The sequence below is a fragment of the Rattus norvegicus genome, chromosome 14 (genome assembly GCF_021556685.1).
Source record: "Rattus norvegicus strain SHRSP/BbbUtx chromosome 14, alternate assembly SHRSP_T2T, whole genome shotgun sequence".
NCBI classification, from domain to species: Eukaryota; Metazoa; Chordata; class Mammalia; order Rodentia; family Muridae; genus Rattus; species Rattus norvegicus.
This window is the reverse complement of record NC_141547.1, coordinates 2,234,714-2,257,315: the sequence shown is the minus strand read 5'-3', so window position 1 is coordinate 2,257,315 and position 22,602 is coordinate 2,234,714. Positions and strand designations below refer to the sequence as shown.

Genomic DNA, 22,602 nt, shown 5'->3' with positions numbered 1-22,602 from the left:
GCTTACACTGTGAGGGGTGTTCTGTTACAGGTCCCAGGCCTTCATTATCTTCTGGCTGCTCTTGTCAATACAGCCCAAAGGTTTTTAAAGTAAATTAAGGTCGTCCAAGATAATTTGTCTATTGATCAGCAACATTCTAAGTATCCATAATAAAAAATTCTACTTAGGGCATCAAGCCTCCCTCCCCTCCCAGTGATGTCCAGCAAGGCCATCCTCTGCTACATATGCATCTGGAGCCATGGGTCTGTCCATGTGTACCCTTTGGGTGGTGGTTTAATCCCTAGGAGCTCTGGGGGTTCAGTTAGTTGATTCTTTGCATAGGGTTTCAATCCCCTTCAGCTCCTTCAGTCTTTTCCCTAGCTCTTTCATTGGGGGAGAAGGGAGATGGGATAGGGGATTGTGAAGGGGTTACCAGGAAGGGGGATATCATTGAAATGTAAATGAATAAAATTATTAATAAAAGTTTTTTAAAAAAGAAATTGTTTTACTTAGCCTTCCTGGTAGGAACTTTTGAATGTCTTCAGCAATGTATTACCCAATGTCCGACAGAGCCCATCCATATCATGAAAGGATTTTAACACATATGTGACTGTTTCCTGAGAACTTCAGTCTGTACAATTAAAGGGCAAAGTGAAACACAATACTTCCCTGGTTCATGCCCGCTGTGCCCTGCTTACCCCAAGCCCCTGCCTGGTAAAAATACCCCCAAACTCTATGTCAAGATGGACGATATTTTTAAAAGGTCTTATTTGAGTGGTTATTTTGAGACATTTTTGCTCATCGTAAGCTTGTGGTAGTGACTGTAACTATCCCCTGGCCTTCTTCTCAACCCTATTGGTTGTATCATTTGACAAACTCAAACATTCATGAACTCTGCACCCACAACACTGAACACGACTAAAGAGAAATCAGCAACACTATAATTGCAGTCCCGTTATATTTCTGACTTTACACTCAGATGAGCTGTGATGTGGCCACAAGTCTGAGTTTTCATGATTTGTTCATCGTCCCCAGTCAGCTGTACTTCACACCTCCCCTCCCTTCAGGGGAACGACACAACGCCCACCACCACAGCAACTCTGTGCCATTTCTTCCTGCTGCTGCACTGAGATAGCCAGAGTCGCCTTGGGAGAGCTTCAGGGAGAGGACCACAGCTGCAGGGGGAACAACTCAGCTGCAGGGGAGGACCACAGCTGCAGGGTGGGGGGATCACAGCTGCAGGAGGAACATCACAGCTGCAGGGGAGGACCACAGCTGCAAGTGGGATCACAGCTGCAGGGGAGGACCACAGCTGCAAGTGGGATCACAGCTGCAGGGAGGATCACAGCTGCAGGGGGAACAACTCAGCTGCAGGGGAGGACCACAGCTGCAGGGTGGGGGGATCACAGCTGCAGGAGGAACATCACAGCTGCAGGGGAGGACCACAGCTGCAAGTGGGATCACAGCTGCAGGGGAGGACCACAGCTGCAAGTGGGATCACAGCTGCAGGGAGGATCACAGCTGCAGGGGGAACAACTCAGCTGCAGGGGAGGACCACAGCTGCAGGGTGGGGGGATCACAGCTGCAGGAGGAACATCACAGCTGCAGGGGAGGACCACAGCTGCAAGTGGGATCACAGCTGCAGGGAGGATCACAGCTGCAGGGGGAACAACTCAGCTGCAGGGGAGGACCACAGCTGCAGGGTGGGGGGATCACAGCTGCAGGGGGAACAACTCAGCTGCAGGGGAGGACCACAGCTGCAGGGTGGGGGGATCACAGCTGCAGGGAGGGTCACCACAGCCACACTGGAGGAGGCCAGGGCCTACCTCCTAGACAGCTTTTCATAAAATCAGGTGCTTGGAGTCCAGGTCTTCCAGAGGCTGAAGCATGGTCACCACTGATTAAGTTCCAGAACTTTCTACCACTGCCAATGAATGACAACTTAAAAAAAAAAAAACAAACATAAAGCTATAAAGAGTGGGGAAAAAGCATAACACGTCCCCCCTATCCCACCCCTATCCCTTACCCCAACCCTTTCCCCTTCCTCCTCCCTTCCCCAGTACATTAGTAAAACATTGATGTGTAAAATGTTTAAAAGAATAAGACCTTTTTGGCGGGAAATTGACAGTTTGGGATGTGGGGAAGGAAACTACCAGAAAATAGACTTTTAAAACTGACTCTATTTGGCAAAGCAACTAAAACCATCTCCTTAAACTTTCCATTGATTACTCTAACTTCTTCAAAGTGTTTGTATCAGATCGGGAATTCTATGAAGTCATTAATTCGTCTAAACAGCGATATTTCATGAAAGTTCATCTTCACGTTGATCGCAGTGAGTCTGCCCAACAGAGGGGGCTGATGCCCAGGAATTAACCATGAAACTAGGCAGAAAGGGTCTTTCTTTACCCAGTCACACTATGTCAGAAAAATGAAGAATGCGGCAATGACAAACACGAGCAGGCAGAGCAACAGCAAGAAGCAATCCCGGGATGAAGCCCCTGGGGCTTTGTCTCTCCAGGGTTCACCCAACGCAGCCATGCAGACGGTGGGCAGCCCGGCTCAGGAAGCTCCTCCTGTGTGGGGTCTGCCAGGGGAGGATTAGATAAAGACAGTTTATTGGAGCATAGCTTCATGCACTTACTTACGCGCTATGGTTGCTTTTGTGTTTAATGATGAAGTTGGCTCAATAGGTGTCTTTTTACCTAGGGTTCATTGCTGTGAAGAGACACCATGACCATGGCAACTCTTACAGAGGACATTTAATTCTGGCTGGCTTACTGTTTCAGAGGGAAACTATAGAGGGTGGGGAAACATGGCGGCATTCAGGTAGACATGGTGCCAGAAGAGCCGAGAGTTCTACATCTCGATCCACAGGAAGCAGAAGGAGACCGTGTGCCACACTGGGCATAGCTTGAGTATAGGAGACTTCAAAGCCCACCCCACAGTGACGCACTTCCTCCAATAATGCCATTCTTCCTACTAATGCCACTCCGTATGGGTCAAGCGTTCAAACCCATGAGTCTGGGGTAGGGTGGGGGATGGGGGCCACGGGGGGGGGGGAGCATTCTTATTCAAACCTACTCCTATTCACAGTAGGAAAAGCTACCTAGACTGACTGACTGAGTTTGATCCCCAGGATCAAGATTGTAGAAGGAGAAAACAGACTCCCTCAAGTTTGTTCTCTGACATCCTCACATATGCCACATGCACACTATGTAACCTTTTAAAAAACCAAAATGTTTACTATTCCACCTCTTACTGTGTTAGAATGTTAGAAAATTTGCCAGCCACTGATCTAAAGGACAAAATCAAAAGACCTAACACTTAATGAGAAACCCTGAAACCAACCAGGAATAATAAAAGTCATTTTGTGAACAAACAGCAATTTTGATTTTCTTAACATTGAGAAAACGAATTCTTATAGACATCTATTTGCATGTGCATTATATGTTGTTTGTGCTTTGTGCGTGCAGGTGTGTGTGTGTGTGTGTGTGTGTGTGTGTGTGTGTGTGGTGTGTATGTGTATGGTGTGTGTGTGTAGTGTATATGTGTATGAGGTAGTATGGGGTGTGTGTATGTATGGTGTATGTGTGTATGTGTATGGTGTGTGTGTGTGTAGTGTATATGTGTGTGAGGTAGTATGGGTTGTGTGTGTGGTGTATGTGTTTGGTGTGTGGTGTGTATGTGTATGTGTGTCTGGAGGGTAGAGATGTGTGTTGTGCATTCTCTCTTGTCCCTCGTGAGTCAACCCAGTGGTCCCACCTCCAGCTCAGAGTGCTGGGATTGGAGGTCTGAGCGATCATGCCTGGTTGAGTCTTTTTATTTTAACATTCCAATGTTGTTTAACATTCCAAGAACTATGAGCCATAAACACACATCTAAGACATTTTTCAGTGGCCATCACAATGCCATAAACAAAATTTTGGAAAATGGCTTTTTAAGAGAGAGTATCTTTTAATTTCAGCAAGTAGAAATGAGTTATCAGCAACAGCACTAGAACAGAGGAATTCACACTTCAAAGTTCTGGGAGGAAAAAAGAGCCAGTTAGCTTGAACCGTGGAGGATTTTGAGAGGTGTCATTTTCCCAGCACCAAAGCATGCGCTCCTCTGGTACTTTTTCTCATTGTTTACCTGAGTGTACCTCACCCTTCAGACAGTGTCCTTAGGGTACCTCCAGTTATCAGTTAGGTGTGCTCACCATGGCTGCCGCCACCTCTGATTGACAGTTGGTGCTGCGTGCTGTGGTTTCTTTCTGCCCTGTTCTGACCTGTTTGTAACAGGATGAGATGCACTGATGAGGGCCTAGTGTGAGATTTTAGTTTTTGCATGAGGGAAGGAAAGGCTGTGTGCAGCTCACTGCTGACTTCTGGTTTCTCCCATGCTGTAAATCTGAGTATATAGTAAGGGTGACAGGTCTCTGCTGAGAAACAGAAGTGTGTGTCAGCTTGGGATTGTGAATGCCATAATAGCATCAAAACAGCTGAATGCAGGCCCCTCTCTGTGATGGAATCTCCTCTCAAGATGTACACTGCAGTGCATCAGACGATCAAACAGAATTTTTTTGTTCTGTTTTGTGTTTTAGCAGAGTGAACATAGATTTTTAACTTTTATTCTTTGAAGGTAAGTGAGAGGCCAACCATTATGGCATATCCCTTTAATCCCAGCTCTCGGGAGGCAGAAGCAGGCGGGTCTCTGAGTTCAAAGCAGGTGGATCTCTTGAATTCCAATCTGACCTGGTCTACAACTCAGGTTCCCAAATAGCCAGGGCTACACAGAGAAACCCTATCTCAAAAAGCCAAAACAACGACAAAAAAACACGAACCGACAACAAAAACAAAACAACAAAACACAAAACAACAACAATAATAAAATAAGAAAGAAAAGTGGGAAAGAACTCAGAAGAGTGGGAGTAGCTCCAAGAGAGGAATCTCCTTGTCTTAGTTGCTTTTCAATTTCTGTGGTTATAGAAGAAAGAGTTTCAGGGGTGGGGGGCTTACAGTTTCAGGGACAGATGGGGCTAAAGCAGTAGCTGAGAGCTTACGTCTTGATCCACAAGCATGAGGCAGAGAGACCTAGGAATGATGTGAGATTTTGAAACCTCAAATCCTACCCCCAGTGACACACCTCCAATAAGGCCACGCCTCCTAACCCTTCCCAAACAGGTGCACCAACTGAGAACAAAGCATTCAAACATGAGCCTGTGGGGGCCCTTTTTCACTTAAACTTCTATATCTCTCATGGAAAGGTTTTTAATCGACAGACTTGAAAAGAGCCTCTTGCACTCACGACCCACTAACCACAACCCAATCTCTTGGCTACACCTGACTGGAAGCCTGGAGAGTTGAGAACAATTCACAGGTACTGCTAGTTCTGGGCCAGGTGTAGGCTGCAGGAGATTCGTGTGGATAATGAACATCAGAAGATGTCTAGCTTCTTTGGCACTGAAGGAAATGAAACTGAAGCCCTGTGCGGTGGTGATCTTAATTCGTTAAGTTAGCTAAAATATTTCTATCAGCACATGTTGGGAAGGATTAGTGAGAAGTTACACACCCCCCAGGCCAGACTAAATGCACATCGTAAAATATCCTCTTTCATAAAATCAAATAGTTGTATGTTAAACTCAGTTAGGTTCGCAGCTGTTCCTGCTAAGCATATGCCCCAAGGAAACCACTATAGACTAGGAGATATGTACAAGAACGTAAAAAGTGATACAAGCATGGATCATAAAAGGAGAGGGAGAGGGGGGAAGACAAGACACAACTCCAGTACTATAGACCAATGGGACGGCCCGATGTAATCCAATACTCATCAGAGCTAGGCTGGGTTTCTCAAACTGTCACCGAAGAGTCCCAAATACGCGTATGTCAAATGGAACCGCACATCTTATATGAAAACCATCACAAACACAAAGAAAACTTAAAGATCGTTAGTCTCATCAGCTGGGCCAAGAATTTTTAGACCTGTCATTAAAAAACAGGATGGGAAAATTAACAAATTTGACCTCACCGAGATTAAAGCTCCTTTCCCCAAAAAGACAAATACAAACTAAGGAGAACGACATTGCGTTATGTATAAGAAAGGTTTGTACCAAACTAAGAGGAACTCTCAAACTCAGCTGTGGGAACGTCTAACTTTAAAAACAAAAATAAAAGCATTTGTGGGTATAGCCCCGTGCTAATGCATGCAGGCCTGCCACCCCTGCTTCCATGGTGGGAGGGATCAACACCATGCAGAAGATTTGTATAGATTCTTTGTCAAAGGAGAGTATATCTGAGTGACGTGCCATCACACAGACCACGCCTGGTACTGTTCGCCATTGGGAAATAAATGCACATTACACTTTACTCTTTTTCATTCATTATTTAAGTTAGCATACAAGGTAGCGTTTTGTGTCATATTCAGGCGAATGTGTCGTTAAACATGATTCTAAAACATCCACTCCCCCAGTCCCCCTCCTTCCAGAAGACAGTGCCTCCTCATGAGAATCAAGTGTTCACTCTGTACCTCTGAAACAAGTTGGAATCAGGAAGAGTTCAGTGCACAGTGCCTTCAAGAATGCGACCCAGCAATAACTCTCTGAGTGTTAGGGATTCCAAAATTGTATGGCCGCCTTTTTTTTTTTTTTTTTTTTTTAGAGTAGGAATTGAATCCAGAGCCTTAAGAATTCTGGTTTGCAGGCCCTAAGCAACACTTCTAACACTGAGCAGCCATTCTGGAAACCATTCTGTCATGGGAAGCCAAAGGTACACTTACCCACTTCATCCCACCATCTCATTTCTAGGTGAGATAGAAAAATGTTCACAGAGAAGCATTTTCCATACATACACTAACAGCCCTAAGCTATTCCGATGGAAGGAACAGGCAGGGATGGCTCACCAGTTAAGGGTACCGGCTGCTTTTTTTGAGGACCGGAGTTCAGTTCCGGGGATGAGGGGCACACACGCTTACAGACGCCTGTAACTGCATCTCCAGAAGGACACACACACACACACACTCACACACACACACACACACACACACACACACACACACACTCCAGAAGGAGAGAGAGAGAGAGAGAGAGAGAGAGAGAGAGAGAGAGAGAGAGAGAGAGAGAAGAGAGAGAAAGGGAGGGGAAGGGAGGGAAGAGAAAGAGGGGAACACGAAGGGGAAGAAGGGAAGCGAAGACTAAGAAAGAATGAATGTTTCTTAACGGGGGGAGGGGTGATAAAACTATTGTGCAGTCTATGCCAATGGAGGCAGGAGGAGGGAGGGAAAGAGGAACATTAAAAAAAAGAGAGGGGTGAGGGAGGAGTCCTTGATAAGGGTGGGTGCAATTGATTGCTTGTGCCATGGTCTAAAGTGCCCTTTTGCTTCTTCTGGCTGGGCTGTTTGGTAACTTTGAACCCAGTTCAGGAGCAGTTAAAACCTGTGAGAGAATGTCAGGGGTGCCCACCTGAAGAAATATTCACCACAGTTCAGTACAAAAGTCCCTCCCTCCCTCCGCGGCTCTCAGATCCGGGAAAAGGTCTGCGGCTTCTGGGACCCCGAGCGCTGGGACCTGTTCAGAGCCAGGCTCTTCGGCGGGACTCGGGGATGGCGTTCGGCGTCGCCTTCATGTCGCTCGGCTGTAGCGACGCGGCACGGGAAGAGGACAGCCCGGCCTCGCCCTGCGCGGTCCCCGAGGCCCGGGCGCGCGGCGTGTGCGGGGCGAGCGGGCGGGCGCGGGAGGGACGCCGCAGCTCGGCTCCCGCAGGCGCCCATGGCCCCGCCGCGCCCGCCCCGCCTGCTGCCCGCGCTGCGCGCCCTGCTCTACTGGTCCCTGGTGTACGGCTACTGCGGGCTGTGCGCCTCCGTCCACCTGCTCAAACTTTTGTGGAGCATCGGTAGGGCGCCGGCGCAGACCTTCCGCCGGGCGGCTCGGGCCAACCCTCCCGCTTGCCTGAACGACCCCTCCTTGGGGACCCACTGCTACGTGCGCATCAAGGTGAAGGCCGTCGCGGGCCTGGAGACGGGGGAGGGAGAGGGACGCGGGTGGGAGCCGCGGGAGCCGCGGTGCCTAGGGCTCCGGGCTGATTATTCGTCCCCTGATAGCTGCGGGCACCCGGAGGACCCCAGGGGAGGCAGGAGGGACTGGGCCGGGGGGCTGTTCCGCGCGCGGGTCAGTATTCTGGCTTTCGTTCCCTCCTTAACCTTCGTGTTGGTGGGGGTGGGGGGGCGTATTTCAGAATGTGGAATTTCTCTAACCGGATCCTCCTCCTGCTGAAGCAACTCAGAATAATTCTGCTCCCTTTCCTACTGCAAGGAGAAGCTGTCTCCTGTCACCTTTTTTGCCTTTTAGGGCTCAGATCAGCTGCAGAATGACGCTTCTGGCAATGCCCTGCTGTCCAGATTTTGAGATGGAGCGAGTGGACAGTTCTTTGGAAAGTCATTTCTAATCTCAGATGACCTAGGCAGCACTAAACGATAAGAAATGGTTTGTGTGTGTGTGAGGAAGGAAGCAGGTGCAAGAAGTCAGGAATAAAACAGAATGGAATACAAAGTAGGTGACCACTTCTTAACAAAGCTTCATTTGCTGCGCTTAAATAAAAGTGCCAACCGTGCCAACAGATTTTCATTGTCCGTGCTCGTCCCAACTTCTGTCACAGCCCACAGACTTCTATTTCCTGATGCCAGGTGGTGGAGTGATACAGTGTTTGTGATACGACCTGCAGTCTGACTCACAAGCCTTTCAAAGCGGCATAAGAGGAGATATTTGTGTTACTGAGTTCTGACGTTTTATAAGCAGCTAAACTCCCCAGCAACTGGGATTCAGAAAGGCAAGAGGAGCCTGAAACTGATGTAAGAGTTAAGTACGTTCGTTCATGTTTCGAGAAGAATTACAAGAATTAGAAGAATTAGAATTAGGGGAGGAGGAGGAGGAGGGGTGGGGGGAGGGGGAGAGAAGGAGAAAAAGAGGAAGAGGAAGAGGAAGAAGGAGAAGGAGAAGGAGAAGGAGAAGGAGGAGAAGGAGAAGGAGAAGGAGAAGGAGAAGGAGAAGGAGAAGGAGAAGGAGAAGGAGAAGGAGAAGGAGAAGGAGAAGAAGAAGAAGAAGAAGAAGAAGAAGAAGAAGAAGAAGAAGAAGAAGAAGAAGAAGAAGAAGAAGAAGAAGAAGAAGAAGAAACCACAAAGGAAAAGAAAACATAGGCCAACGGACTTATAATTTAGTGTAATTCATACTAATTATCGACCTGGCATATACCCAGTGCGGTAAAATCTTTATTAAACCCAGTCTGGTGGCCATAGCATTTCATTCTCCCAAGACTCACTACCACTAAAATAATTTTTTAAAGGTAACAGCATAGTCATATTTGTTAAGTCTGTAAGGATGAAACACAGCTTCTGACTCTTCCTGAGATCCTCAGAATGCCTTTCTTTTCCCCAGAAGCAGAACAAAGAAGTTGACACAGTGGTGACTCTAGTCACCTAGATACTTCATTCTTCTTTTTTCCTTTTACTTCATTCTTCTTAACATCTGTTTGTTTAGTGATGCTGGAGGTCGTCGTATTGGCCGAGTCAGGCAAATGCTCTATCACTGAGTTACATCCTTAGCCCTCCCAATGACCTTCATGCCTTGGGCATCATTTAGGGGAAGGGATGGCAGTGCTGGGGATTGAAATTAGGATCTCATGCTTGAAAGGCAAGCACCCTGCTGCTGCTCTGCAGCCTTAGCCCTTAGGCCCCATTTTCTAAACTAAGGTGATAGAGTTGAGGGAAATGACACGCCAGACGCTCACATCTAAAGGCTGGAAACAAAGTCCAGGCTCTGTCTTTCATAGTTCCAGGAATTTTGCTTTTCTCTTTTCCTTCCTTGACTATGCTCCCATATCCTTGGTGTCCGCAGGACTCATCCCTTGCTCCTGGTCCTTTCCTGGGGGTGAACTCTTGGGCACTTGTCCACTCCACTGTTAGAAACACAGATGTGACAGAGGGAACAGGCAGCAAAGGAGAGTATATATGAAACACTTGAGATCACAGAGTGGGAAGGAGATGCCTAAAAATAAGAGAAGGGGGTGTGAATTACATAAGTGATGCCGCAGCTCTTGACGGGCAGGCAACTGAGAAAAAAAAATGTGAGGTAGACTTAGCAACATTGAAATTCAGATTGGAATTATTTATGTATCCTGCAGGGGATGAAAGTGACACCTCACTGAGACGAAAGCTACATTGTAACATTGCTTCAGAAGCTCAAAACTATATACACAGACCTTGTAGCAGAGCAAGTAAGAGGGGTATTCTAAAGGGATCGCCCAAGGTGAATTGGTCTGTTTATTCTATCGATGATATGTTGTTCAGCTAATATTTATTTCTCGATGTTAAAGTAATTCAAGTGAGAATGCTTTTAGTGACAGGGAAATACTAAATGTCTTAGTCTAATGATGCCCATGATCACATACTCCATATCCTTCCAATTTCAGGACTCGGGGTTAAGATTTCACTATGTTGCTGCTGGAGAGAGGGGCAAACCCCTCATGCTGCTGCTTCATGGATTTCCAGAATTCTGGTAAAATTACCAACTAACTTGTTTCTTTTGCATTAACACTTAACATTCTGGCTTAGTTCATGTGATGCTGTTGTAAAGAAATAGGATTGTTTGGTTGTTGTTGTTGTTGTTGTTGGTGGTGGTGGTGTTTTTGTTGTTGTTGTTTTGGTTGGTTGGTTGGTTGGTTGGTTTTGGTTTATTTTGCTTAGTTCCAGAGGCTGGGATGTCCAAGATCAAGATCGGGTGGGGGCTGCCATGTTGGATCATCATATGGAGAGGGTAGCAAGGCAAGAAAGCAACAGAGGGTAAATTCGAGGTTCATCCCATGAGGTCAGATCCCTCATGACCTAACACTATTATAACCGCAGTTAAATGTCATAGTTTTACAGGGGCAAACATTCTAAGCATATAGCTTTCCATAGAATCCCTTTCTCAAAACGGTAGATCGTTTCCCAGGGCGATAACTCCTGAATGCTCCTGCTCACAGCAATAGTTTCTCTCCTAATCTAAAAGCATTCATACTTAGATGACCATCCTAACTTCTCAGGGCTGGATGTTGCTGTGTAGCCCAGGTTGGCTGTTGTTGTGTAGCTCAGGCTGGCTGTCTCAGTTTGGGCTTTGTTGCTGTGAAGAGACATCATGACCAAGGCAACTCTTATAAAGGACATTTAATTGGGGCTGGCTTACAGTTTCAGAGGTTTAGTCCATTATCATCAAGGTAGAAGCATGACAGAGTCCAGGCAGACATGGTGTTGGAGGAGCCGCAGACCACAGGAAAAGACTGTGTGTCCCACTGGGCTTAGGCCCAAAGCCCACCTCCATAGTGACATACATCCTCTAGCAAGGTCTCACCTCCTAATAGTGCCACTCCCTATGGCCAAGCATTCAAACACTAGAGCCTTTAGGGCCAGACTATCCAAAGCACCACACTGGCCTCGAACTCATACCCCAGTCCCTCGGCCTCCCAAGTGCTAGGGTTACTGGTGTTCACCACCACCCCTAACTCTGCTTTTTCCAGTGAGGATTAAAAGAGTCTTTTAATGTTTCAATATTCTGAAATTTTGAGTTATAAAGCATTCCCTCTAGAGTGTTGTGGATAAAAGACAGCCCTGGGTGAGAGAGAGTCTGAACAAAGGCAACCTTGGAGTACGCAGCAGGGGGCTTTGTCACTCAGAGCAGAGAGAGGGAGTGCATGTGAATGTAGGCTCTGTTGAAGGCATAAGTGTTTTAACAAGTAAAAAAGAAAGCCTATAGCCAAAAATTCACAGCGGTTACCATGTGAGCCTATTTGTGTGGTTAGAATAAAATACCGGGACAGAAATTTCCTTCTCACAGTTCTAGAGGCCAAGATGCTCAAGATTAAGCCCTTGGAGAGATTCGGTGTCTGTAAGGGCCTAGGCCCTGTTTTCAAAATGCTGTCTGGTTGCTTTGTCCTTCAGAGGACTAACATATCCTCGTGTGACAGAAGGAAAAGGGGAAGAGGAGATTGGTTAACTCCCGTGAGTGCTTTGCTGGGCTGTGTTGTTAATATCACATATAAGAGCCCTGATGTCATGACATGATGTTTAAAGCCTTAGTCCTAATACGATCATTTTGGCAAATTGCTTCCGTGCATGAACGAAAGGGTATTTACCCAGGTGACGGCAGTAATGGAGGGAAACAGCGCTGGTTTTCTGTCGCTCCCAAGGGACCCAAGTAAAAACAGATGGAATTAACGTCCAACTCTTAAGAAAATGTAGCATGCTGGAAAGCGATAGAAGATGCTGGGGTGAAAAGGAATTCTTTTTTAATGGCAGATTATGTTAGGGAATAGATGAAAAGGGACATTCTCTGGGGTGATTCAAAAGTAGACTATTGGCTTAACGTTTGAATCTAGAGTTTCTACTATTACAAATTCTTCACCTTCTTTGGAGCCTTAAAGACTTTGCGTCACCCAAAGTCCTGATTTTAAGGTGCAGGTAGCTCTGAGAGCTTGTTTGGAGGTTCTAGCCAGGATGCACAGCTTCCCACATACCACAGACTGAGGAAAAGCCCTCCTCCGTTGGGGGAGGTTTGTCTCTTCTACCCAGCATGAAGCTTCAGAAGGAAGCAGATAGATGCCCCCCAGCCAGTGACAAAAGAGGTGACTCCGTGTCCCAGCCAGATTGCTCTCGCAACCTCAAATGCCCCTAGCCCTGTGAAAAATACAAGGAATATTAGCTTTACACAATTTAGTCATTATTTTATGAATGAAAGCAACTCAGTGGACAAACGCCTTGAGAATGTTAATGTCCTCGAGGTCGGTGTGGAAGAACGCAAGGTGGCAAAGTACTATTCATTACCTGATTTCAATAGGGCAAGAAGCCTATAGGTATCTCTTCCTGAGAAGACTTTCTTACTTAAGGATTTAGCTGCCTGGATAAACATCGTCGTCTGTTCTTCCATCTAGAGACAACCTAATTAAGGAGGAAAAACTCCCAGTGCAGTTTGCACCATGCAGAGAGACTCACCTCGTAGATACTGCATGGCATGGGCACTTACTATTATATGTTATTCCAAAGCATTAATCACATTTGCCCAGAGTAGCAAAGGCAATGAGTCTACCTGTGACTGAAAGAATGTCCTCGTTGCTATTGTTGTCAACTCAAAAAAAGAGGGAGCCTCAACTCAAAAATTGTTCAGATCCAATTAGCCTCACACAGCTGCGAGGCATTTTCTTGACTGCTAATTGAGATAGGTGGGAGGTCCCAGCCCACTGTGGGCCTACCATCCCTAGGCAGATGGGCCTAGACTAGATAAGAAAGCCAGCCGACTATATGAGAGGGAATGAGCCTTGCTCCAAGGTTTCTGCTTCAGTTCCTGCCCTGATTTCCCTCGGTGGTAGACTGGAACCATAAGATGAAATAAACCATTTCCTTGCCAAGTCACCAGGGTCCAAATGTTGTATTACAATGAAAGAAAAGCCAAACAGAACAAGGACCCTATGTATCACTCACAATATTCCTGCCTCAGAGACGTTGTGAGAATAGAATCAAAGTCCCTTCGTAGGGCCCCAGCAAATACTCAAAATCTGTCCCTTAGAGGCCTGGGAAGATGTCTCAGTGGGTAAAGCAGCCGCTGCTCAGGTGTGAGGGCCAGGGAATGCAACCTCCCTCTGGTCTCTGCAGGCTCCCACACATACATTGCAGACAACCACACAGACACGAAAGTAAAGAAAAGAAAAAGAAATGAGCACTTTACAGTAATTTTAAGACCCGGAAGCACCATATAGTGTAGTGTGTAGATTTACCAGTGTTCGCCGAGACCGCTGAGAAGCGTCAATGGTTAACCTGTGCTATCCCGCAGGGCACCAAAGCAGTAAAATCTGCATCTGCCGCCTCGAATCCAAAGGAAGCCTTAGAGAAGATAATGCCATCTGTGGGAACTTTAGCTAAATCAGCCCAAAATACGGCTGTTTGTCAAAGGATGGTCTTTTTTTTTTTTTTTCCCTCTCCCTCTACCTCAATTTGCATCTCTTTTAAAAATATTTCAAGCTGACCCAGGCAATTTCTGGGAGTCCGCCTCCATCTCCAGCTGCCTGGAATGTTTGCGTCAACACTCACAGGCAGGGCCTCCTCATCCTGAGCTCAGCACAGAGGCCACAGCAGTGTCACCCTTCCAGAAGAGGACAGACAGGATGCTCCACACCTCGAAGTGTCCTGCCTGGGAAACCAGGATCCTGGGGTATTTTAACAGAAATAATAAGGGAAGAGGTTGTCTTTTTCTTTGTTTTCCTGTGTGATCTCGGCTATTGTCTGAAACTGTCAGAAAAGACAGGCATGATGGTATATGCCCGTGATCCCAGCATGGGGAGGCCAAGACAAAGGAATCTGAGGCCGGCTAGGCATACCCTACCTGGGCTGCTAACATGAGGATCCCATTTCAGGAAAACAACAAAACCACTGTAAAAAAAAAGAAAGAAAGAAAGAAAGAAAGAAAGAAAGAAAGAAAGAAAGGAAGAAAGAAAGAAAGAAGGAAAGAGAGAAAGGAAGGAAGAAAGAAAGAAAGGAAGAAGAAAAGGGAAAGGAAAAGGGAAAGAAAAGAAAAGAAACAAAAACAAAACAAAACAAAACAAAACAAAACAAAACAAAAAACGAAAACCACCATAGTATAAAAATAGTCGGGGCTGGGGATTTAGCTCAGTGGTAGAGCGCTTACCTAGGAAGCTGCAAGGCCCTGGGTTCGGTCCCCAGCTCCGGAAAAAAAAGAACCAAAAAAAAAAAAAAATAGTCTTGTTTCTGTGTGGTAAGGGTTGTTTCTGTGATGTGTGACAGGGGCAAGGTTTCTTTTGTTACAGCAGCCATTTCTGCTTTAGTTTATGGCTGGAATATGAGCCAAATGTGTCACTATGTATGAATTCCAGAATAAGGATATTTAAAATTATTCTTTACAGTCTGGGAGGCGCTGAGTGGGTACTTTCTTTATGAGCCTGAAACCTAACTTCAAGCCCCAGGACCCATGAAAAAGAGCCAGGCAGTACACTTAGAACCCCAGGCGTGCAGAGGCACACACACAGGTCATGGGTTCAATGGCCATCCAGCCTAGCTAGTGGGCTAGGGGGAGACCCTGTCTGCAAACAAACAAACCAAGCTAGGGGCTGTGGAGATGGCTCAGAAGTTCAGAGCACCTGCTGCTCTTACAGAGGACCTGAGTTCAGTTCCCAGCACCCATGTCGGAGAGCTCATAACCACCTGTAACTCCAGCTCTAAGGGGTCAGAAATCCTTTTCTGGACTCCATAGACACCTGAACACACACACACACACACACACACACACACACACACACAGGCACTCACACACACATACACACTCACACACATACACACACTCAATTAAAAGTAAATCTTTAAGCTGTGTGTATACACATGTATACATATGTATGTATATCTATACTTATATACATATATATACTTACACATATATGTAAATATATGCAAGTATGCATGAATACTTGTGGAATGGATAAAAAAGTGATTGGGCCCAACAAAAATGTGAATGTGTTAATGTGTAAATGAGAATGAAAATGTAAATGAGTGTATGAGCTTATCTGTATCTATGCGTATTTGCTTGTGTAAACATTTTCCTTCTTTGGGTGAGTGTGACACTTTCTTTTCCTACTTCAATAAAAGTTAATTGCTCCAATCCTCCCTCTCACCTAGCCATTGAAAGGTGAGACTTCTCAGCAAAAGAGAAAGGATCCTTAGCAACAAATTCTCTACTGAATTCCACACTGCTATACACCATATGATATATGCATAACACACACACACACACACACACACACACACACACACACACACATGTCTGTCAGATGCTACTGATTCAGCCATGGGCTTAGGCAGTCTGCCACACTGAAAGCTTGCATGTTCCAGGGTCCTGGAATGTGCCAAGCCACTTTAGGGAGAGGCTCCATCCCCAGAAGTTCAGAGGGAAGGGTCCAACTTCCAAATTTAGGTTGGGGAATTGATCTCGCTGGAGGCCTCCAAATGTTAATTCCACAGATGGGAGGTGAAAGACTACCAACACAAATCACGGCCAAATTAAAGCAAACTTTTACTTTTATTTGTGTACATGGTCTGTCCCCCCCAACATGAAGTTCAAGAGATCAGTACTGGGCATGAAGAAGATAAGGGGTTGTATAGCTCAGAAGTAGAGTTTCCGAGTCGAGATTTGGCAGGCAAATGGGTGGCATTACAGGAGCAGAATATAAACATTTTAAGTTGGTCACAACAACCTCCTGAAACAAAGACATGGGGCAAGGCGGTCACAGCAATGTAATCATGGCAAGGTGGTCACATCAAGTTATTTTATTTATTTATTTATTTTTTTTGGTTCTTTTTTTCGGAGCTGGGGACCGAACCCAGGGCCTTGCGCTTCCTAGGTAAGCGCTCTACCACTGAGCTAAATCCCCAGCCCCAAGTTTTTTAAACAAAGGGAGAGTTGACATTTCCTGGAATAGGCATTTCAGAATAAGCAGGATTCGTGATTATTCAAATACCCAAGAGGCAGAGCTTTATTGATTATTGGGCATAATGAATGATGAAGAGGGGTGAATTGGACTTCAGATACAAATACAAGAAACATCCACTAAAAATTGTAAAGCCGGAAGAGACGCCGCGCTGCACACGCCCCTCCCTTCCCAGGAGCCTCTGCCTCGGACCCTGCAGCCGCCATAATGTTGATGCTTAAGAAGAATTGGATTGCCATCTATGAAATCCTTTTTAAGGAAGGCATGATGGTTGCCAAAAAAAAGATGTCCACATGCCCAAACACCTGAGCTGGCAGACAAGAATGTGCCCAATCTTCTTGTCATGAAGGCCATGCAGTCTCTCAGGTTTTGAGGCTACATGAAGGGGCAGTTTGCTTGGAGACATTTCTACTGGTACCATAGGGCATCCAATATCTCTAAGATTACCTGCACCTGCCTCCAGAGATCGTTCTTGCCACCCTGCACCGAGGCCGTCCTGAGAGTGGCAGGCCTCAGCTCAAAGGTCCTGAGGGTGAGCGACCTGTAAGATTCACAAGAGGGGAGGCAGGCAGAGATGCCTACAGAAGTAGTACTGTGCCCCCTGGAGCTGACAAAGTGAGGCTGAGGCTGGCTGAGCAACCAAATTCCAGTTTAGAAACGGTTTTGGTCGGTCATGGAACAAGGTCAGCCGCCTCAGTGAAGTTGAAGATTATGTTGTATTGAATAAACTTTAAAGAAAAAAAAACAAACAAAAGATTTGTAAAGCCGGCAGAGGAGAACCCTTATGGAAACTACATCATTCAGTACAGTGCACAGACAAAACCGTGGCTTGGAGATGTCTCAGTGGGTGAAAAGTACAGGCTCTGTGAGCAGAAGAACTCAGTTCAAATCCCCAGCACAAAAGGCTGAACACATAGCGTGTCTGTGACCACAGCACCCTCCCCCCAGGAGGAGATGGGAAACGGAGACAGGAGAGTCCCTGGACATTCAAGGGGGGAGCTGTATTGGTGTGTGCGATACACAAACAAGGAAGACAGCCTGACAGGTGAACAAAGGCTAGGAGGCTGAAGCCCAAGGTTGTCCTCTGACCTCTACATATTCACACACATTTACATGAGGATATCATGACCTGGCCAAAGACACTACTTATCGAAGATGAAACAGGAAACTCTTATTAATCAGAAGTGCTTTTGGTGGAGGGTGGACCCGAGGCAGTTTGCCAGTCATAATTAGGTCTGCATCTGACACCTTTCCTGGCAATGTTTCTATCCTCTGTCTTACTGCATTGTCAATCCACATTGGCGTGTCCTTCCTCTGCCGAGTGACGATCTGACACTCCTGTGTGTGCTCCACTACCGCACTCCAAACGTATAGTTTCTCAATGGAGTAATGTCACGGTGCCTGCAGATGCTTTTTGGAGCCCTACAATATGAGTCGGTCACCCCGAAAATTTGGTATCTTTCTTTGTTATACCCAAAATAGGTTTGCTTATTTGAGGAAGAAAATGCCCTAAGTCTCTGTGTTTTTAATTAGTTAGTTCCGTGGCCTTCTCATGAAGTGTGAGGGCTGGCTGGCCAGCAGGGATATCATAACCCCCGGAGCTAGAGTTACAGACAGCCGCCAGCTGCCCAATGTGGGTGCTGGGAACCAAGCAGGTCCTCTGCAAGAGCAGCGGATGCTCTCAAACACAAGAGCGCCAGCCCTCACACATTGCCTTACCTTATTATTCTGTTGGATTCTTTGAGACTTAGTTTCAGTCTGCAGACTCTTCCAAACCAGAATTTCAACTGTCGAAATTACTAAAAACAAAAACAAAATGCTGAGCTCTGTTCGACTGGCCCCATGTTAGGAATTTCTGGAGACAGGACAGGGAGATGAGCTCCTAATGGCGACATCACAGGGCTCTTTTTCCAGCCATAACACACACATATAGCTTTTTTCTAATAAGAGATTTTTCATTGTTGTTGCTATTTTTGAGACAGGGACCCGGGTAACCAGAGCTCACTATGTAGCTGAGGATGACCGCGGGCTTCTTTTTAAAAATATTTTATTTATTTAATTTTATGTGTATAGGTATATATGGGTGAAATATGTTTGCAGTGTCCACCGAAGCCAGAAGAGGGGGTCAGACTTCTTGGACCTGTAGTTACGGGCAGTTAATTAATATAAAATTAATTAATTTTGTCTGTATGGCTGTTTTGCCTGCATGTCAATCTGTGTACCACATGAGCGCCCGATGTCCATAGAGGCAAGAAAGGAGTGTTAGATCCCTGGAACAAGAGTTAAGAGCCACCATGTGGGTACTGAGAACAGCACCCAGGTCCTCCGGAAGAGCACCCTATGCTTTTAACCACCGAGCCATCTCTCCAGCCCCTACCTAGTTTTTAAAAGAATATTTTCTGGTAGTTTTTCACTTGGGAAGCCTTAGCTTTTCTGGTTTGTTGTTTGGTTTTGAGGTGGCATGTCACTATGTTGACCAATCAGAATGGCCTCAGGTCTCTGGGTAAGCTAGTTCCTGTCAATGTCCAAGGTAATTAGGAGTACAGTGCCTCTCTAATGCTATTCTTGAAATTAGTCAACATTTAGTTATGTTTGTGTGTGTGCACGTGTGTGACGTGTGTGGAGGGGAGAGAGAAAATGTGGGAATGGGTTTCTCCTCTTGCCACATAATATTCTTGAGATCAAGCTTGGGTAGTCAGGCTTGCAGCTGAGAAGCCGTTTCAACCACTGAGCTGTCTCCCTATACCAATGTTCTTTTTTTTTTTTTAAGATTTTTTTTGGGGGGTTTTAATGATTTATTTTTATTATATATAAGTATACTGTAGCTGTCTTCAGACACAACTGAAGAGGGCATCAGATCTCATTATGGATGGTTGTGAGCCACCATGTGGTTGCTGGGATTTGAACTCAGGACCTCTGGAAGAGCAGTTGGTGCTCTTAACCCACTGAGCCATCTCTCCAGTCCTACACCAATGTTCTTAATGTTTCCTTTTCCCTTCAGGTATTCTTGGCGTCACCAACTGAGAGAATTTAAAAGTGAATACAGAGTCGTTGCACTGGATTTGAGGGGTTACGGAGAGTCCGATGCACCTATTCATCAAGAGAGTTACAAGCTGGACTGTCTAATTGCAGACATAAAGGATGTTTTGGACTCCTTGGGTAGGTTTGCCTTTTAAAAAAAGTTGTGTGTGTGTGTGTGTGTGTGTGTGTGTGTGTGTGTGCGTGTGTGCGTGTGTGCGTGTGTGCGTGTGTCGTGTGTGTCGTGTGTGTCGTGTGTGTCGTGTGTGTCGTGTGTGTCGAGTGTGTCGTGTGTGTGTGTACAAATATGTACGCAAGCAAGTATCTTCAGAGTTCAGAAGAAAGCATTGGATTCTCCCAGCGGCCAGCGCCTCCCCAGCGGCCAGCCACGCCCACCAGCAGCCACGCCCCACCAGCAGCCACGCCCCACCAGCCAGCCACGCCCCAGCACTGGTTGCTAGTAGCTCTTCAGAATGGGTACAGCCGCATGAGCCACAACATCCAAAGTACATTCGCTGGGTGGACTGTGTGCGGGTACCCACAGCTGCAGTGTTCATGAGTGCAGGTGCTGTGCGATGTCTAGAAGACAGCATTCCACCGGGCAGCTCTCCGTCCTACGGCATTCATATTCTTTCAGCTCCCCATCTTTGATATTTCCTGAGCCTTGGGAGGAGGAGAGGGATTAACATAAAAGTTCCATTTAGGGGCGAGCACTCAACAGCCACCTGTTCTCAGCGCTTGGGACAGTATCTAAAGTACAAACAAGAAATAACGGACTCAGTAGCTTTTTTTTTCTTGAAACATTATTTTATGTAAGCCAGGCTGGCCTTGGATTCTGACTTCTGCCATCCAAGTACTGCGATTATGAATCCGAGCTACAGGCCCTGTTCAATAAATATTTTTATACCTGGTAAGATGGCGGTAAATAGTTTCAGAAATGTAACTGTTTTATGTGAGATAATGACTTCTCCTGATTCTTTACAATGACGTCAACGTGTTTTTCTCCGGCATAGGGTATAACAAATGTGTCCTGATTGGCCATGACTGGGGAGGCATGATTGCCTGGTTGATTGCTGTCTGCTACCCTGAGATGATAATGAAGCTGATTGTTATTAACTTCCCACATCCAAGTGTGTTTACAGGTGAGTTTAAACTTTATTAAGCCACTTCTGCCAGTGTGATCCCCAGGTCACAGGGTCCCCACAGACCACCAGAAATCACCAGTAATCCAACTCGTATGCAAAAGGAAAGAGTCTTTATTTGAGCTCAAGCTCGGACACTCCAACCTCTCCAACACAGTGGATCACGGGTGTTGAAGGTACTGAGCTGGTACAAGCCTTGCCTTTTTATCATGGTTGCAGCAGGGTAAGGGACTTTTGATTGGCATTTGCTTGGTGCATTTCCACTGGTTAGTAATGATTTCAGCTTAGGATGAACAATGGTTGCTAGCTTAATCAAACTATTTTGAGACATTGGGTACTTTCCCCTAAGAACTGATTAGTTGTTGCTAGGGGTAGAGTGGCTGTTTGTTTAGGGGAATTGTGGTTGTTGCCAGAGTGAGATGGTTCTTGAACACGTTGGAATTTCTCCAGTAGCTGAGTTCATTCTAAGGGCAAGTTAATCATAAAATGGAGTCCAAAAGCAAAATGGGGTTTGTAATGTTAAGTTGGGCCCTTGAAATTCACCATCGCCACTGACACTTTGGATTCAAAACAGCAAAATTTGGTTAGCATAATCTTTTAAGGTTAAGTGAAGTCTGGGTATGGTAGGTGGTCGTATCTGTAATCTGAGCACTTGGGAGGTAAGACAGGAGGGCGGGCAGTTCAAGGCCAGCCTGAGATACACACTGAGACTGGGACTCAAGGATGGATAGATGATAATAATAATAATAATAATAATAATAATAATAATAATAATAATATAATAAATGTGACCAAGTAAGCAAAGATGGCACATGATACATGATCTTAGCTTAATTTGTTGGTTTATTTTTCAGACAGTGTCTTACATTGTAGCCCAGGCTGACCTGAACCCACCAAGTGCTGGGATTACAGGCATTTTCCACCTAGCCCAGCTCTTAGAGAGAGAGAGAGAGAGAGAGAGAGAGAGAGTGTGTGTGTGTGTGTGTGTGTGTGTGTGTGTGTGTGTGTGTTTACAGGCATTTTCCACCTAACCCAGCTCTTAGAATGTGTGTGTGCATGCATGAGTGTGTGTTTATATGTGCATGTGTGTGTTGAGTGTGTGTATGTGCATGTGTATGCATGCATGTGTGCACATAAGTGTGTGTGTATATGTGCATGTGTGTGCATGAGTTGTGTCTGTGCATATGTGTGCATGCATGCATGTGTGTGTTCATGTGTGTGTATGCATGCATGTGTGTGCATGAATCTGTATGTATATGTGTGTGTGTGTGTGTGTGTGTGTTTACAGGCATTTTCCACCTAACCCAGCTCTTAGAATGTGTGTGTGCATGCATGAGTGTGTGTTTATATGTGTGTGTTGAGTGTGTGTATGTGTATGTGTATGCATGCATGTGTGCACATAAGTGTGTGTGTATATGTGCATGTGTGTGCATGAGTTGTGTCTGTGCATATGTGTGCATGCATGCATGTGTGTGTTCATGTGTGTGTATGCATGCATGTGTGTGCATGAATCTGTATGTATATGTGCATGTGTGTATGTGCATGTGTGTGCATGAGTGTGTGTATGTGCATGTATGTGCATGCATGCATACGTGTGTGTGCATGAGTGTTTGTGTATGTGTGTGTGTGTGTGTGTGTGTGTGTGTTGTGAACTAAGCCCTGTTCTCTACAATTGGTAGTGAGGCACTTATCACTGAGCCACACTGTCAGCATAATACTTTGATTTTAAACCTTCCTGGAAAAAAAAATCTAAGAAAATTTAGCTCCCTATTTGCTTATATAATTTTACTCATTTTGAACAATATTTCACTTAACTTGGAGAGGGATAAGGAAGGAAATCTGGTGGCAGTGCTTTGAAAATCATAAATCCTGGCAGGAACTAATTCTCCTCTTTTCTGAGTCCTTTAGCGACTGAACACAAAAGAGGTCTTTAGAACGGTAATCTTCAACTGTTTGAACTCAGAGATTCTTTATGC

General features: G+C 45.7%; 1 protein-coding gene and 1 long non-coding RNA gene across 3 annotated transcripts in view; one reads left to right on the top strand and one right to left on the bottom strand.

The window, feature by feature from the left end:
- Positions 1–923: 923 nt before the first annotated feature.
- Positions 924–7,820, bottom strand: LOC108352690 (uncharacterized). Its single transcript, XR_015637225.1, has 3 exons — positions 7,415–7,820; positions 1,308–1,920; positions 924–1,272 (listed from the first exon to the last, which is right to left on the bottom strand). It is a non-coding gene; the product is annotated as an uncharacterized LOC108352690 (long non-coding RNA).
- Ephx4 (epoxide hydrolase 4) overlaps positions 7,758–22,602 on the top strand; it is a 29,688-nt gene continuing 14,843 nt past the window's right edge. Inside the window, 4 exon segments of one of the 2 annotated variants that reach the window (NM_001105994.1) lie at positions 7,758–7,945; positions 10,416–10,501; positions 19,468–19,625; positions 20,498–20,626. In NM_001105994.1, the coding sequence (NP_001099464.1) occupies positions 10,470–10,501; positions 19,468–19,625; positions 20,498–20,626 (319 nt within the window). In that variant the 5' untranslated portion in view covers positions 7,758–7,945; positions 10,416–10,469. 2 annotated transcript variants of the gene reach the window in all.